Source organism: Macrobrachium nipponense, chromosome 20, assembly GCF_015104395.2.
Source record: "Macrobrachium nipponense isolate FS-2020 chromosome 20, ASM1510439v2, whole genome shotgun sequence".
NCBI classification, from domain to species: Eukaryota; Metazoa; Arthropoda; class Malacostraca; order Decapoda; family Palaemonidae; genus Macrobrachium; species Macrobrachium nipponense.
In genome coordinates, this window is record NC_061089.1 from 43,441,364 (window position 1) to 43,461,363 (window position 20,000).

Sequence of the window (20,000 nt, forward strand, 5' to 3'; positions counted from 1 at the left end):
GTTGTGGGAACAGATGTTACAGGAACATCAGGGATGATTGCTTTTGTAGTTGTGGGAACAGATGATACTGGAACATCAGGGATGACGGCTTTTGTAGTTGTGGGAGCAGATGTTACAGGAACATCAGGGATGATTGCTTTTGTAGTTGTGGGAACAGATGATACTGGAACATCAGGGATGACGGCTTTTGTAGTTGTGGGAGCAGATGTTACAGGAACATCAGGGATGATTGCTTTTGTAGTTGTGGGAACAGATGATACTGGAACATCAGGGATGACGGCTTTTGTAGTTGTGGGAGCAGATGTTACAGGAACATCAGGGATGATTGCTTTTGTAGTTGTGGGAACAGATGTTACGGGAACACCAGGGATGATTGCTTTTGTAGTTGTAGGAACAGATGATACTGGAACATCAGGGATGACGGCTTTTGTAGTTGTAGGAGCAGATGACACTGGAACATTAGGGATTATTGTTGAGATTGTCTCAGAAACAATTCAGTTTATATATATATGTATATATATATATATATATATATATATATATATATATATATATATATAGTATATATATATATAAGTAGTATAATATATAAGTAGTAAAATTATAAAAAGCGTTATCAGAACTTACCCAAGTAGCAGGCTATGTCAGAAACTAGTTTTGTGTATAACTTATGACTGAAAATTAATTATATTAGTCGAAATAAAGAGAATAAGGTTTGACGACAAATTCTCTAAACAACAGGGTCGCTGGAATGGAACCTGTCATTAAACAAAGAGTACCTCTGTGTACAGTGGTACCTCGAGATACAAAATTAATCCGTTCCGAGGCGGCCTTCGTATAATGAGTTTTTCGTTTCTTGGAACACATTTTACATGTAAAATGGCTAATCCGTTCCAAGCCCTCCAAAAACACCCCATTAAATTTCATAATAAAGCTAAATTGACCTATAAACAATGAAATACTACAACGATTTGGACCATTCAATACCTAAATTAATAATAAAAATCCAAAACCTGTAAATAGTGTATATTAGTGTACAAGAAATATTATTACTGTAACGTAAAATGTGGAAGCTTACCTTTCGAGTGAGGCTATCTCCGCAAGTGGCGGCAGAGGAGGAGGAGGACAAACGGCAGATAACGTACGTACGTACGTACACTTAACTTTACGAAAACACATAAAAATTTTAAGGAAAACTATAAAACTAAAATTTAAGAAACACATTAACAAAACTGTAACACTTACCTTACAAAAATCTAAAAATTAACAATTTTTTTTCTTTTTTTATTTTTTTAACTTTTTTTTTTTGTTTTTTTTTTTTTTTACTTTACGTAGGCTTTTTTTTTTTTTTTTTTTTTTTTTTTTTTTTTACAGAATTTCAACTTCGTCACCACTATCAACGTTCTGTTTTTCATCACTTGGTTCTTCCTTTTTGCTTTCAACTTTCTGTTTTTTATCACTTGGTTCTTCCTTTTTACTTACTCCTGCTAATGCTGAAGGCCTCTTTAAAAAACAACGATCCAAGGAAGATTGCTTCTGCCTACTTTTCACAATGTTCCTGAAACGACTCAGGCAAACGTCATCGAACTGCGCAAGCATACGACCTGTGTGAGCCTTTTCGGGGTGTCTTTTTTCGATAAACGATTGCACTTTATGAAAAGCGGCTAAGACATCCTTAATTTCTGCCGTTGTCATAGGCTCCTCCTCCTCTTCATCGCCGCTGCTAGAGAACTCCTCTTGAACGACGTTATGTTGCATGGCCTCCAACTCCTTCAGGTCATCCGTCGTAAGCTCCTTTTGGTGCTCCTCGAGAAGGTCGTTGATGTCGTCCTCGTCGACGACCAGCCCCATGGACTTGCCGAGTGCAACGATCTCGTCAAGATCTGGCTGGGAAACAGTTTCGGGATCGTCAACTGTTTCGGACTCAGCAGCACCAGCTTCGCCCACGTCGAATCCCTCGAAGTCTCGGGCGGATACGGCATCAGGCCAGAGTTTCCTCCACGAGGAATTCAAGGTTCGCCTCGAAACCTCCTGCCAAGCTTGGTCGATGAGTCGGATGCAAATGACGATGTCGAAATGCTCCTTCCAAAATTCATGCAAGGTGAGGTTTGTGGTATCGGTGATGTCGAAACATCTTTTGAAAAGATGTTTCGTGTACAGCTTCTTAAAGTTCGCTATCACTTGCTGGTCCATGGGCTGGAGGAGAGGAGTGGTGTTGGGCGAAAGAAAAAGAATCTTAACGAAGAAATACTCCGCAAGGATATCTTCCTCGAGGCCAGGAGGGTGGGGAGGGGCATTGTCCAACACCAGCAGACATTTCAAGGGGAGGCGCTTCTCTTGCAAAAAACTCTTCACAGTCGGGCCGAAACACAGATTTACCCACTCGGTGAACAAAAGCCTCGTTACCCAGGCTTTTGCATTAGCCCTCCACATCACTGGAAGCTTCTCCTTCAACACTTTGTGGGCCTTGAAGGCTCGAGGAGTCTCGGAGTGATACACCAGTAGGGGCTTCACCTTGCAATCCCCACTGGCGTTCGAACAAAGTGCGAACGTAAGCCTGTCTTTCATAGGCTTATGCCCGGGTAGCTTCTTCTCTTCCTCCGTGATGTACGTCCGACGAGGCATTTTTTTCCAAAAGAGGCCAGTCTCATCACAGTTGAAAACCTGCTGAGAACTGTAGCCTTCCTTGGTCATCATCTCGTCGAAAGTCTTCTTAAATGCTTCGGCCGCTTTCGTGTCCGAGCTGGCAGCCTCCCCATGACACACCACCGAATGGATGCCAGTCCATTTACGGAATTTCTCGAACCAGCCATATGAAGCCTTGAACTCTGGGGTTGGCGTTGAAGTCCCTTCCCCTCCCTCGTCTTCCACCTGCGCAATCAAATCGCCGAAAATAGCACTGGCCTTGTGACTGATTGCCGTCTCCATTACTGTATCGCCAGCGATTTCTTTGTCTTTTATCCAGACGAGGAGCAGCCGTTCCATCTCGTCGTGCACATGGCTCCTCTTGCTGGACAAAATAGTGATGCCCTTCGACGGTGTAGTTGCTTTGATTGCATCCTTCTGTTTAAGGATGGTGCCTATTGTCGACGGATTACGGCCGTATTCCTTTGCGATCACACTTAATCGCATACCAGCTTCGTACTTCTTTATGATCTCCATCTTTGTCTCCAAAGACAGCATGCGCTTCTTTCCGTGAATTTTAACTTTCTTCGGACCCATGACTACGTTAATTTACGTAAAGTTACACAATACAGTCTTTGCACAACACGATAATATGTACTGCAACGAAATCACTAACGAATTTACGTTACTAAACGAAATCGTTGGACCGAACAAATGCCGATTACGTACAGTAAAGTTTCGGGTGCGGAGTGGCCGAGCTAAGGCACGCCAACACGTACGAATAGAAGATGCATGATGGGTGGGATGCTGTCCAATTAGAGAGAAGGATCTCATGGCTTGGCTAGGATCAGGAACCAATGGGAGAGCAGGAGGATGGTGGCGAGTCTACTATAACTAAGATGGCGGCGTGCGGCGCGAGTTTCAAAATTGTTATGGGGCGAATCTCAGACTTTCAGAAACCTTTCGTATCTCGAGTTTTTTGTAAGTTGAGCCTTTCGTATCTCGAGGTACTACTGTGTGTATATATATATATATTATATGTATATAATATACTATATCTATAATATATATATATATATAGTCTATATATTATATTATCAGTCATATCACATTACGTGATTCATATACAAATATCGAACTACAAATGTCCATTAATAATTCCGAGGTAGAGAGAATTAGATATTAAAGGACATTTGTAGTTCGATATTTGTATATGAATCACGGTAATGTGATATGACTGATATAATGACTACGTGCGGGCAAAAGCACTACTACGCTACCGAGGACGAGATGGGCTTGTGCAGTCTCCAAAAACAAAAATACCTGCGCGCGACAGGTATTTCAGTTGGGAGGCGGCATGAACTTATATCTCTTGCAGTGGCGTAGTAGTTTTAGGCTTCACTGCCAGTCCTGGGATTGAGAGTTCGCTGGTTAGAGCCTGGCGATCTCCCATCCTATTATCGCTTAATAAAATTCCCCCTCGGTTAAACATATATGAAAATATATTAATTCCGAGGTAGAGAGAATTAGATATTAAAGGACATTTGTAGTTCGATATTTATATATATACATATATATGTATATATATATATATATATATATATATATATGTGTGTGTGTGTGTATATATAATAACACATTAACTGTACGATAATTGTGAAAAAATCTTATGATTTTGAGAGCAATGCACGATATATTGGGCAAAAAATCTGGCAACCCTGTAACTGCATGTGTAAGTGATTACATAATAAAAATATGGAATGTTATTCCATATATACAAAAAACTAAAACTAAAGAGGTCAACCAGATTGCTTCCAGGAATGTGATCAGACCAGAGACGATAAAGTATTCTAAGATGACGTATACAATAAAGTAGGCTAAGTTGATATACCGTCACCTGTGGTCATTCATTTGTTTTGAAACATTAGTCCAAGCTTCCTGCTTGAGACAACTACCGCGACCTATAATTCAAATGGCCTACATGATTTATAACTATGTCATCTTCATGTATGTTCATATGTTCGAACTACTGTCTGCTTCCTTTATGATTTGTAACTGAGATGGTAGTCAGAATAGAATTAGCCATCATCATTGGCAGAAGCGATCAAGCCATCGTCATTGGCAGACCTGTACAACCCTGTCTGATATTCATCATGTAATCTCAGAAGAATAGATGTATTTTTTATACTTCGTGTTTTCTACTAGAACCTCACATCAGAAAGAAGATATCATCATGAGTTTAACACATCGTCGTCAAAACGAAAGAAGCTACTTACTTCGTTAGTTATCATGAAACCCCAAGACACTCCAATGAGTATGGAAGTGCATAACCAAACGACTTAGCGTAAGATTATCGCAAGTCTAACATTACCTCATAGGGCGCCTTATTATACAAGGCACAAGCCCTAATATTGGTGGCAGACTACTACAAGAACTCTACAACGTCTTCCAAAGAAAAACCAGAATAATGAATAATGTATCATATCAGAAGTCAACGACGACGAAAGCAACAGATTCTTCAAGCAACTTAGTATCATCGTTTAGTGAGCGACTTCAGAAAACAACAAGAACTCTTCAACGTCTTCTGAAGAATAACGAATAATGTATCATATCAGAAGTCAACGACGACGAAAGCAACAGATTCTTCAAGCAACTTAGTATCATCGTTTAGTGAGCGACTTCAGAAAACAACAAGAACTCTTCAATGTCTTCCGAAGAATAACGAATAATGTATCATATCAGAAGGCAACGACGACGAAAGCAAGAGATTCTTCAAGCAACTTAGTATCATCGTTTAGTGAGCGATTTCAGCAGTGCATAACTTCAAGAAACAAACCCGACATGTCTTCTTCCTACAGCAACGCAAGCTTCGTCTCTCATTAGAATCATTCAAGAAAACATCGTTATTGAGCGATTCCGGAACTTCAAGAAACAAACCGAACACGTCTACAGCATCGGATCTTCAAGGGCTCGAATCATTCAAACAACGCGCACGGGGGAAACTCAAGCCAAACCAGGTCATCCGCTAAACAGAGAAGGAGGGCCAAGGGCGTGTCGTTATCGGAACACCGTGACTTCCCACAAAAGCAAGCTAAGTACAATCTTTCTATTCATTTGGAGTAACTGAGTGTTTCCTTTACAGGTTGAATTTTCGTTATTCCTGTGGCTGAAGTTACGAGACATTCTTAATCTTACTTTTTTACAGAAATTATCTACATCATTGGGATGTCGCTACTGCGAGTTTTTATCTTTGAGTTTCTGCTTCCAGAAATTCTCCTGAAATATCATAATCATATACTGTGTTAATTTTATCATTTTGGGTGATTATTAATTATTTACGTAACAAATCATATTAAACAGTGAATATGCGTTTACACAGTGGACATCTGTATTTATACAGATGCATGGATAGGGTCGTTAGGCACCGTAGTGATTAGAAAACACACAAAAACAAGTGGAACACCCGTACAAATCTGGATAAATTAGAGGTAACACTATTTTGGGTCAAACAATAAAAGACTCCTGAGCAAGGTCCCGATCGCAGTTTTAGCCTTGAGTTTTTTAGTTATATGCATAAAATATCGAACCTCAATGACTAAACTTAACTTTAAAAATACGCCTGGATTGCAATGAATAACATTGTCTGTAAAAACTTTCATTAGGTTAAGATACTTAAAATTCATATAAACAAATCAACAAAATGTCTAAATGCGCTGACTTGGATCTCTCACTATTTCAAATTTTAGCAAAGAATGACGTAAACTACAGCAAGTACACGATAATGCAGTAGAGATAACTTGTTTTAATAGTAATCACTCAATTCTGTATAGTTCAAGTCATTCATACGTTCGTTGCTTTATATGTAACTAACAGCAACATAATGCTAAAAACACACAATACGTTGCCGATGGTAATAAAGAGAAGAATCCTAATTATTATCAAAAGAAATAGGTAAACAGTAGCCCTAAAAATCAGAAATCAAACAAATCATGCTTAAGCAAACTTGGTTACTGTGTCATCTAGTCAGACGGTCAGGGTCAGTTAAATCTGCCGAGTGTTCAAAGCATAGCACATTCCACATAAGCGACTTCAGCGGAGAGGAAAAACGATGTTGGATCATTTATACCATACCTTTTGTTTTGTTTTCCATGCCAATACCTTTTTGAATTAAAAAGGAATTTTCCTATGAATCACACGACCGTATCAAGTAATCAGAGCAGGTTCTCGTAATTTTATTACATAAGTTATTATAAGTAGTGGTGGATTAAGCCCGACCGTACGCGCCTTAAAAATTAGAATATCTTGTTTTTATGCCTTTAGTCCACGCAATATCCTGTATTTAAGGACTCACCGTCTGTTGTTCGAACTTCCCTATTGAGAAGTCCGGATAAGCAAGCGCTTACAGATACCTCTATAGTTATAAAAAACATTGATTTGTATCTAGTGGAATTGTAAGATATCCATCTAGGGGTATACAAAACATTATCTTACCTCATGCAAAATAAGGCGTGTTTATCAAAGGAAAATTCTATAAACCTTCAAACATATTAAAATCCGTTTTGAACAAAAAGAGACAGTTAATCAAATAATAACTTATATAGAGGAACCAATAATTTGTCTCATAAATCGTTATATTGTTCAACGACCCAACAGAATTCTCCCACAACCGCAGTCGCAGTTTGCACGCAAAAATCTCGAGACGCATGCACCCTTGAATGTCTTAGTGCGTGTAAAAAGACTTTGCTGGGAAATGAAATTTTGATCCTTCCCGACACTCTGAAATATAACGATTTCCGCGAACAAAGCCCTAGACACGGTTGACTCGCAGCAACAAGTTAATCTAGTAATCCACAAAACCTATACATATAAATATCGCATTTTTTTTTATTGTTGCTAATTTTTAATCATGCCCAACCAGTCGTAGATGAATCTCTCTTATACTCTATCTAAAGTAATATCCGTAAAGTCATTCAAGCAGAGGTGATTCAGCAGAAATTTTTTTGATCTTTTATCTGAATACCAGGAAGTTTCTCCACTAGTGAGTGATCTCTGGGGAAATACGGATGTCATTGAAAACAAAATACAGTCTAAGGACAAACATAAAGCTATATACGTACCTTCATATAGACTCCCAATGAAATTTCAAAATAGAGATAAATGACGAAGTTAGTAATAGGAGTCATTAGGAAATCAAATAGCCCATATAATTTTTCCCTCAAACGTCATGCCATAAAAGATCGGACTTGGCGTATCTGCATAGATTTCTGTCGCTTAAACAAGGAAATGATTCCCGATAGTTTCCAGTGCCATGTACTGACGACATCTTATCTCTGTTAGGTTAGAATAAATTTTTCACCAGCTTGGACTTACTTAAAGGCTTTCACCAGATACCATTACCTAAGTGATTGTACCTCATACACCGTTTTCAGCACACTCAGGGGACATTATCAATTTTTACATATGCCTCCGGCTTACGTTGCGCCCCAATTACAATATAGTGTTTCGAGACTTTTAGGGGATACCCAACATGCCTATTGGTTGGTCTTGTAATCTTTTCTAATACCTTAGAAGTACATTCACATAAACTAGAGCTAGAGCTACAGAGACAAAGACAAATAATCTCAGAGTAAAATATCTAAATGTGAGTTTTAAAAACCGAACATGTTTATCTAGGTTTTATGTGTCTAGTCAAGGTCTTAAAGTAGTCCATGGTAAGGTGTCGGCTATTCATAACTTTCCGGTACCTATTAACGTAAAGGGGGATACAGCCCTTTTGCGCTGTAGTGGGTATTACAATCGTATGTAAATATGTAACTCTTCAATTATGACAGCTCCTTTAACAGATCTTACGAAGAAGGGCGTAGATTTATTATGGTCTGAAAAGCATCAACAGGCGTTCGATATCTTAAAATTGGAATTATGCAGCTAACCTATCCTAAAAATCCCTGATTTAAATAAGGATTTTTTTTATTACAACAGAGGCCTCAGACCAAGGAGTAATAGGGGTACTACTTCAGCAATATGATAAACAGTTCTTCCCTATAGCTTTTTATTCACATAAACTAAAGCCCTCTGAAAGTAAATATCAGGTAATATGGCAAGGAAGGGCTAGGTATCGTTAACTCACTAGTACATTTTAAGTTCATAATCTACGGCTATCCTGTTAAAATCCTTACTGACCATAAGTCACTTACCGAGTTTTTCAAAGGCTTTAATCACAGTCCCAAAAGAACTCGGTGGCAAATGATCATTCAGGTCTTTGGAGCCAAGTTAAGATATCTACCTGGGAAAGCAAATATCATAGCTGACGCATTATCCCGCAATCCCGCACCATACTGCAAAGAACCATTAATTGGACTAAAAGATATAGAAACATCCGTGCCTTTCGAACGGAAACAAGGTCAGCAGCTAAGCAAAACAATAGACACTTCGAACGGAAACAGGGTCAGCAACTAAGCAAAACAATAAACACTTCGAACGGAAACCCTAAAGTAAAAGTATATTTAAAATATGTGTATCAGAATTATGTAATCAAATGTAATATTATATGTAGGTCCGTGACGAGGAAAACCCGAAGAACACAGCAGGTGACTAACGACCAGGTAGTAGTAATCTCTTTCATACCAATCGTCCTAAACTGGTTGCATTCCGTCATCCAGGGTTCTCTATTATGTCACAGAAAGCCAAATCACTGTTTTACAGGCCTACAATGCTTACAGATATAAAAAGCACATAACTAATTGTAACACGTGTCATGAAAACAAGGGATACACTAAGACACCTGTCAGTTTAGGGACCTATCCTGTGCCAAATCAATCCTTGAAAGAATATATGTAGAATTATTAACAGAATTACGAGTCTGACAGAGGAAATAAACACTTCTTAGTGTTAATAGTTCCCTTGACACGTTATATAGAATTAATAGCACTAAAAAACAAACACCGCAATTGAGTGCGCTAGGAATATTTATGAGTGCTAAATCAGTAAACATGGAATTCAACACACAATAATCTCTGACTTGGGTGGTGTAAATCAATAATAATCTCCTTAACTCGTTGTGTGAATTCCTTTCCATTAAGAAAACCAATACTATATTTTATCACCCAGAGTCAATCGGTTTGGTAGAGCGGTTAAATAGCAAAGTGTCAATGTCTTACGAGTTACAACTCGTGACATTGGATCCGAACTGGATTATAACGGTTCTCGCGGTTTTAAATACCTTTATCATTCATATCTTGTATCTATAGAAATGATACCGCAAGTAGCCTTATACGGTACGCCGCTAGGACACTTTTCCACATATTCAAGCCAACCATTAATTTATCAAATATATATAAAAAAATATATAAATAAATAAATATAAAAAATAAAATAAATATGGATACAAGTGGAGTCGATATAATACACTCCATAAGAAGTCGGAAGGGTTACAAATTATAACAAAAAAGGAATCACGATAAAATCAATTAGCAAAACGTAACCATAGGTTAATTAAATATCCAAATATATATGCGTAAAGATTTGAACTCTAACTTAACGCTTTAGTAATGACAAATAAGCTAAAAGTTCAAACACATATCAAAACCTACTGACATATTGTCTGTCCCGGTGATTTATATGCGTAGTCAATGAAAAATAAATAAATAAATAAATAAATAAATAAATAAAATAAAATAAAATAAAAGAGATTTTAGTCAGGAAGTCTAGAAGTGAAAATGTATATCTATGGAATAATCCTATATGGATCTTACAGGGCAAATAATATATATAGAATTTGTATGGAAACCTTTTTTCATTAGTTTGAATAAGGAATATCTAATTTAACATAATTACCTTTATTTACAATCATGCAGATTTCCAACATGAAACTAATATATTGTTCAATTTTGGTACTGTTTTTTTTTTCAGACATTCTTCTCGTGTGGGTGGAGTATTAAAACAAAAAATACCCAATTTATACTAAAGTCGTATTTATTACAGCAAGTAACGTAACTCTTAGCTGGCTGAGAGCAATCTCCTGCCAGGTGACGACGTCATCATTGCCGAATCAGCATTGTTCCTTTTAACCTCAATAAACCACTCGCAAGGCAGGTTGGCTGGAGAGAGGAATGCTTAGCCCGAACTTCTCATGGGCAAGGCAGATGTTAGGTACAAGTGTCTATCCGTATGTGCAATGCAACTTTAGTTAAGGAATTGCAATCGTTTTAAAATTAATGAACAAAATAAGCAAACATAATTTCTATAACATCAAAATGAACTAATTTTTTCTGAACCTCATAGACAATTAGAGTCAATAATTCAGCTTGTGACATTGGTAAACGGACATTTAGAAGTATCAAGTCATGGATATGAAATATTTACTTGCAACATTAGTCTATTACAATTCAAGTAAATCACATTCATGGGAAAATGTCACATTTTCTTGAGAAACCCAAAGTTTATATAGAAATTAGTTACACAGTGGGTTCTTTCATAGCATCTCCTGCATAAAAATTAACCTCAGAGGATGCGCGCGAGAAAATTGAATATGAAACTTTTGTTAGGGGCACATAGGATCGGACTGTATCACAGCTTAATTTCAGTTAGTATAGAGAAATACAGAATCATGATTAATATTCTCTTTGACTCTTATGTTGCCTGGCAATCTTATAAATAGCTCCGTTTTCCACTACTTTGTCTAGTAACTTACTACCAGTAATATCGAATTTTCTTTGGGATTTGTATTGATATCTGTTTATTTTTTATGATATCTGTTTATTTTTTATAATTATGGATATTTTTACAGTCATCAGAGACCTGGATAGGTTCACTTATTGTTATAATGCCATGGATAAAAAAGTTTGTACAGCTGACTCTTGTGAATTCCATAAAATATCAGCGAATTCATGTGGGTTAAGTCTGGTTCTTAATGGCTTTCTCCCTCCCGTATTTGGATGTTGTCTGAATTTACTTTGCCCTTGTGACAAGTATAATTTCACTTGCAGGCTGATTAATGGAACCTGGTTACAGTATCCTGCAGTACGAGAGTTTCACATCGCAAATTCAAAAAATTGTTCGTCGCTGCGGACGACTGCAGTCAAGTAACAACCGCCTACAATGTGAAAGGAATAAGCACCATCATAAGTGAACAAGCTTATTTCGTGGACTTCGTCGACCGACACCCGTATCCCGTCGTTAATCTCGTTTTAATGCGGAATGCTCCTGCGGCCGTCGGAAATCGACTACAAAAGGGACATACTTCCGTATTCGTGTGGCTTAGGATGCAGAGAACAAGTATGAGGCCAAAATAGAACGTTGGACCCTGCCCAGGCAATTTTCCCCTTGTTTTAACCATTTGGAATTGGCCATTTCATTTGGCTATAGGTGGTTGTCTGGAACTGTGTAATGGACGAAAAGTTGTTCGAACGCTAGTTAAATGTGTAGTAGTATAACCTCGGTCATGTATCCTATATATAAATGATCATAAATAACAGAGTTGAAATATATCTTTGCGTGTACGCACTAGGAATCTATTATATAAATGATCATAAATAACAGAATCGAAATATATCTTTGCGTGTACGCACTAGGAATCTATTTAAAGTGCACATATATTAATCATAATTATATGAATCCACATACATATGTATAAATAAATCAGATAGCCTATAATCAATCTGTTACCTTTTATCTTACCAATAACTGCAGTTATATATGAGTTAGTATATGGATTAATTAACCAGTTATAAAAAAGTCAGCATAAAAAATTATCATTTTTATCACTTCATATATGAATTTTTATCAGTTAAAATATGATTTTTATCATGTTAATCTTTATTCTATGCAATTATCAGAGTACATTAGTATTTCCTGTAGCATATGTATCTTAATGAGATGAAGTGAAAAACTGTATCAGTATATATCACGTGATCACTATTATTTACGAATATCATCATATGAATATTGTGTCTTATATCTTATTACTTGAATCTGTATTTGTGTACACCATGAATTTTTTTTACTTATAAGTATTTTCTATATATCTATATATATTCACATAGTTTCTGTATCACACTCCTATAAGTCAAATGCAAGTCAAGCTTGAGTAATATTCAGTGGTTGGTTTTGTAGCTGACCGAGCTTTTATGTAAGTGATTACATAATAAAAATATGGAATGTTATTCCATATATATAAACAACTAAAACTAAAGAGGTCAACCAGATTGCTTCCAGGAATGTGATCAGACCAGAGACGATAAAGTATTCTAAGATGACGTATAAATAAAGTAGGCTAAGTTGACATGCCGTCACCTGTGGTCATTCATTTGTTTTGAAACATTAGTCCAAGCTTCCTGCTTGAGACAACTACCGCGACCTATAATTCAAATGGCCTACGTGATTTATAACTATGTCATCTTCATGTATGTTCATATGTTCGAGCTACTGTCTGCTTCCTTTATGATTTGTAACTGAGATGGTAGTCAGAATAGAATTAGCCATCATCATTGGCAGAAGCGATCAAGCCATCGTTATTGGCAGAACTGTACAACCCTGTCTGATATTCATCATGTAATCTCAGAAGAATAGATGTATTTTTTATACTTCATGTTTTCTACCAGAACCTCACAACAGAAAGAAGATATCATCATGAGTTTAACACATCGTCGTCATAACGAAAGAAGATACTTACTTCGTTAGTTATCATGGAACCCCAAGACACTCCAATGAGTATGGAAGTGCATAACCAACCGACTTAGCGTAAGATTATCGCAAGTCTAACATTACCTCATAGGGCGCCTTATTATACAAGGCAACAGCCCTAATACATGGAAGTCTAAATTTTTACTGCATTGATATTAACATGCATATATATTGTTTTGTGTGTTCATAATATAAATCAGGCAGTTGGCAGTAAAAAAAATAGAAAAATTACAGTTGATGGAAAATTTTGAGTAATGATAATTCTAATTATAAGGCTATTGTTCTTGAAAAATGGTAAATTTACTATATATAAGGAAATTAGACTTTTGGACGCAATACATACCTTGAGTAGTGGTCACCACTGGAGGGGCAACTGTTGGTAAAATATCAGTTGCTTTTGATGCATCAGGGATGATTACTTTTGTAGTTGTGGGAACAGATGATACTGGAACATTAGGGCTGACTGCTTTTGTAGTTGTGGGAACAGATGATACTGGAACATCAGGGATGATTGCTTTTGTAGTTGTGGGAACAGATGGTACTGGAACATCAGGGATGATTGCTTTCGTAGTTGTGGGAACAGATGATACCGGAACATCAGGGATGACTGTTGAGGTTGTCTCTGAAACAATTTAGTTAATTTAGTTAATATATATATATATATGTGTGTGTGTGTGTTGTGTGTGTGTGTGTGTGTGTGTGTGTGTTGCAGGGGATATGTGAAATCAGGGATATGTGAAATCAGGAATATGTGAAATGATCAATTCACTTAAGAGCATTTGGACCCCGAGGGCTAGTACTAAACATGGTGAAACAGTGATTCATCTACACTTCTTTGCTATGTTTAGTACTAGCCCGGGGGGGATCAAATGTGTTAAATATTAAAGTACAATGTTTTAAAGAAAAGTATACATTATGAAGTTATAAAATGATGAAATTAAAATATATGAGTAATAAAATGTTAAAAAGTGTTGTCAGATTTTACCCAAATAGTAGGCTATGTCGGAAACTAGTTCTGTGTAAAATATACGACTGAAAATCAATGCTATTAATCGTAAAAAAGAGAAAAATACTTAACAATGGGGTCACTGGAACGGAACCCCATCGTTAAACAAGGAGTACCTGTGTGTGTATATATATATATAATATATATATATATATAGATATATAGATATATATATATATATATATATATATATATATATCTATATATATATAATAGCACACAATAATTGTACAATAAGTTTGGTAAAAATGTGATAATTTTGATGGAAATATATGACATACTGGACAAAAAATCTGGCAACTCTGTAACAGCATGGAAATCTACATTTTTTCTGCATATATATTAACATGTTTATTGCTTTGTGTGTCCATAATATAAATAAGGCAGTTAGCAGCAAATAACTAGAAAAAATAGTTAATGGAAAATTTTGAGTAATAATAATCCTACTTATAATATTGGTAAATTTACTATTTCAGGAAAGTAGATTTCGGACATTATGACATACCTTGAGTACTGGTCACCACTGGAGGGGTAACTGTTGGTAAGTTATCAGTTGCTTTTGATGTATCAGGGATGATTGTTGAGGTTGTCTCTGAAACAAATTAGTTATATATATATTATATATATATATATATATATATATATATATATATATATCGTATATGTGTGTGTGTGTGACAAGGAATATGTGAAATGACCAATTCATTTAAAACCCAGGGCTAGTACTAAACACGGTGAAACCGTGATTCATCTACACTGTTTTGCCGTGTTTAGTACTAGCCCTCTAAGATCAAATGTTCCTAAGTGAATTGGTAATTTCCCATATGCAATAGCTATTTCGTGAAATCGCTGATAACATATGCCCTAGGGATTAAGTGAAATTCCTATTAGACAAAGTCCTACTATTGACCTTGTACATAAGTAAATTTCAAATGATCAAAGCACATTTATATTTTCTTTTATTCTTTTTTGTAAGAGGACTCTGGCCTAATATACATCAACTTTATTCATACGTATGTTTGTTTAAGAAAAGATATTATTAAGAAGCTTCAGAATTTTTTAAATTACTTATAAAAATATATTAACAACGAATTTATTATACACTGTTTATTCAAGCCATTTCTAGATAACCTGAGTTGACCAGGATTACATGTACAGTGGGACCCCATATTCGCGTTCTCCGGATTCACGCACTCACGGATTTCTCTCTGGCCCATATCTACCCTTTATTTGAGGGAAATTCGCCTATTCTTGGTATTTTTCTATGAGGAATATCCACAAATTCCTAGTTTTTTTTTATCAATTTCATCATAAATTGCACTTTTTGTGATCAAACTATTAAAAAAAGGTATAAAATTTTTAGTGGGGTTTTCTTGAGTTTTATCTAAAAAATAGGCCATTTTAAGCATTTTATTGGAGTTCCAACTATTTGCAGATTCTAAACATTCACGGGAGGGTCTGGTACGCATCGCGGGGGACCATTGTACGTATATAAAGTTACCTAATTTTTTTATACTAATACATACATACATAAAGAATTTAAATAGATGTATATCTTTGATTATAACTATTTTAACAAGTTATTTTTTATTACACTTTGCCACAAGTGAAAAACTGATAGAGTCAGTGTACGTCCTGATCAGTTTCGGCTTTGTTTCTGCAAATATATTAACGTGCTTTTGGTCACTACTTAATAAGGGTGGAAGTCATTCCACCGATATATAGTCCTTAGCTTTAAACCAGAGTGTTTTAATGGGTCTTTTACACTTGAGACGTATCCTGTTTGAACAGAATTTATTTCCAAATGATCAAAGCACAGTTTATAATATTTTTATTTTATAATTTTTTCTGTATGAAGCCAATGGCCTAATGTACATTAATTGCATACATATGTTTGTTTAAAAAATGCTTATTTATTAAGCTCGGGATTTTTTTTTGGTAAATTTACGTTAAAAATTATATTTACGATTTTTTATACATACTCTGGTTATTCAAGCTATTTCTTCGTGGCCAGAGTTGACCAGGATTACATGAATTTGAAGTTACCTAATCTTTTTCAAATTAATATATACAGGCACAAACACATTCATATATATATATGTGTGTGTGTGTGTATGCATGTGTGTGTGTGTGTATACAAGGCGGGTCAGGGGAAGGCACTATTCATATGCATTTTATTATGATATGATATATGCCGATGTTTCACAACTCCTCATACAGTAGTTGTATTTTCTAGGCTGCAAACAGCGAACATGGCAATCTATAAACTGATAAAATCAAAATTACAAATTATAATTAAAATTACTAAAGCATTTACTAAAAGAACAACAAAACGGCTAGTGACAACCTACCCAGCAGGAAGTTAAAAACAAACTACTGTATGTTATCACATAGAATTACAAGAGAGAGAGAGAGAGAGAGAGAGAGAGAGAGAGAGAGAGAGAGAGAGAGAGAGAGAGAGAGAAATAACAATAAACATACATACGGAGAAAAACAGCTCGACAAGACCATCAAGCAATAAACAACTGTGTGGACGATGTTTAGGAGTTTAAAGGTGGTATAGTCAATTTCATAATAATGGATTTAAGTATTGTTGAATCGTTTTCTTTTTGTACCTGTCCTATTATTGAAAAGTCTTTATTGTCTATAAAAATTTTACATATTTTGGAATGGTTAAACTCCCAAAATATTCCAAACAACTTTTTATTGCCTGGTGGTTTTGTCGAGTTGTTTTTTCTCTGTCAGTATTATTTTTTTTTTTTCTCTCTGTTTTGTTGTAGATTTATGCGAGTACAGAAGTTTGTTTTTAACTTCCTTCTGGGTAGGTTGTCATCAGCCATTTGGTTGTTCTTTTAGTATATCTATAGTCATTTTATTCTGAATGTTTTTATCTAATTATAATCTGTAATTCTGATTTTATTAGTTTACTCATTGCCATATTCACTGTTTGCAGCCTAGAAAATATAACTTCTGTATGAGGAGTTATGAAACTTTGCATATATATATATATATATATATATATATATATATATATATATATATATATATATATATATATTATATATATATATTATATATTATTATTATAATAAAAAACATATGGATAGTGCTTTTCCCTGACCCGCCTTGGATTGTTCTTTGAGCTGTTGCTCCGGAAGTTAGAGTTGTATGTATGTATGTATGTATATGATTATAACCACTTTAATACGTTGCCACAGGTGAAAAACTGATAGACTTGATCTCAATATAAATACCAAAGAGACGGTGAAAACAAACATACTCAACCACTTGAGATCATGAATTTACACCAGACACATGCCATCAAAGGGGAAATGGTGAATAAACTCTCAATTGCTACTGACTTGGTACTTACCATGTTTACAAATATGATAATCCTCTTTCCATACATAGCCACTGCCTTCCATTAAATTTGAACATTTTACAGATTTCTTTGGAAATCATAAGATTAACTTTAACATGCCTTGACGGAAATTGCACTGTTTACCTGTGCATATCTTCTACATTCTTTTATGTTGTTCCCTTTTCTTTTCCAGTATACCAAATATAAAATAAACATGGAATTCTATATACACATCCTTTAGTATTGTTGTGAGAATTCTTTATAAGTACATTTTACACTGTTTCATTGTTCTTAAATACAACGACAACTCCAAACTTCCCTGGAAGATGAAGGATATCTTTTATATTATTATCATCATTATCATATGGTACTGGAAGCATTTTTTGTGTTGTAAGGTTCTTTCAGGTTTTGGTATGATCGTATTTGCCGCTTCTAATGCAATGTTTAGTTTGCAGTCAGGATATTTCAATTTCTTGCCTGTATTCCAAATCTTATGTATTTCATCATCAATATACTCAGGGTTACATAGTTATAAACTTTACTGCTCTGACCAGAATAGAAATGCACATTTGTACAAGAGATGTTAAAATGTTGTCCGTAAACACTGTATTTAGACTTTACTGGTTCTATATATTAGGCAATCCAGTAAAGGTAGGCACTTATTCCTTCTATTTCCATAGTGAATTTAATTGAAGGTGCTAATTACCTTGAGTTGTTACTAAAGTTACAAAATTTTTCGTTCCCTAACCATACGCAAATTATATCGTTAGCATACTTGAATCTTAATACAGTACATGGAATAATTTTGTTTAATATTTTCGTTTGAAAAAAATTCCATAAACAAATTACCTAACACTGAAGAAAGAGGGTTTCCCAGTGCTATATCAAACTTTTGGGAGTAAAAATTCCGAATGAATTCAAATTTACATTCTTTCACACATAATTTAATGTTAAGTTAGTGGGTTCTTGAAAAATGCAATATCCAACTGTGTATTTTCTAATAATTCTGATAAATACTCCAGCTAGGATCTACAAGTGTTTCATTTTTTTCTTGTGGTGTTTTATATATGTATAAAATATGTGTAAGAGTGATTATAAGCGTATATATATACATACATACATACATACATACATACATATATATATATATATATATATATATATATATATATGTATGTATGTATGTATGTATGTATATAACTTTCGTTAAAAGCAATTGCTTTAGTGGCATCAATAAGTTTCTAGCAGACTTCCTTTTTCCATTTATTGAATTTTGTCGCAACAGCTGTTTCGCCTTATGGCATTATCAAGCGACCACTGGCTTACAATCTGGCCTTTCGGTCTATTTATTTCATCGTGTGGGAAGTATGACCTTGAGGTATGGGTACTGGTTGGTCTAGGGATTAACAGCTTAACCATTAAGGGTGTTGCTTCAGGTATAAAGAAATAAAAATGAAAGTTTAAACAGTGGTTAAATAAATATTCAAAATATAGTGCCATGTGCTGGTGTTTCCTTAAATGTATGTTTAAAATTTCATATGTTACATGTTGGTTTTAAATACAAAATTACAAAATGACATACAGTAATAAAAATGAATATAGAAATCTAAATATAGGAATAAAAGATATTTTATAGCATGCATAAAGGTACAAATCAGCTAATTTATGTTTATACATAAATTAGCTGATTTGTACCTTGCAAGATAGACTGAGCATGCCCCGTCAAGGGAAGCTCAAATGAAGCCCTAGTATTTTGCCTTGGGACTGGTAAGGCCTCTATACCCATAGGGCCCATAGAAGACTGAGTCTGTGTTCTGGAAGGCTTGGAAGGATCCTCATTCTTCCCTAACAGCACTGGAAAGGCTTCCCTAGGAAGCCGGGTATCATGCCTCCCACTGGGTGGAGTGGAGCCCCTAATTATGGAAGATCCTGAAACAGAGGGTTCCGGAACACGGCCACATAAACAAACCTGTCATTGGTCTCAACCCAAACCATTTACACGCTCATGCAACGAACCACGTACACATTTGCGGGACGAATCATGTGCAAGATGTGCGACAAGTCAAGTACATGGCAATCGGAGCCTTATCATCCTTACAACGGACTGGAACATGTATAGGAGATGTATATGGTTGAGATAAGGGGCTAACACTTTCAAGATCACGAACACACCCGTGTAAGGGAAACACGGCTGTGTAGAAAAGCCAGCGAAGGACTCTTACCACTTGTGACACCTCCGTGGTCATGAACACGTACACTTAAAGAAGACACGGCCGTGTAGAGAAAACTGTGAACCACTTCTTTGACTCGCAACTCTTCCATCATCAC

General features: G+C 35.6%; 1 protein-coding gene across 4 annotated transcripts in view; it reads right to left on the reverse strand.

Annotated features, from left to right (window-relative positions):
• LOC135225225 (mucin-2-like) overlaps positions 1-20,000 on the reverse strand; it is a 162,528-nt gene that overhangs the window by 83,075 nt on the left and 59,453 nt on the right. For all 4 annotated transcript variants that reach the window (XM_064264560.1, XM_064264552.1, XM_064264576.1 and 1 more), the window contains 3 exons: positions 14,817-14,903; positions 13,649-13,927; positions 1-451 (listed from right to left, as the gene is read on the reverse strand). The exon at positions 1-451 is cut by the window's left edge and continues 83 nt beyond it. In XM_064264560.1, the coding sequence (XP_064120630.1) occupies positions 1-451; positions 13,649-13,927; positions 14,817-14,903 (817 nt within the window). The remainder of the gene's footprint in view (positions 452-13,648; positions 13,928-14,816; positions 14,904-20,000) is intronic.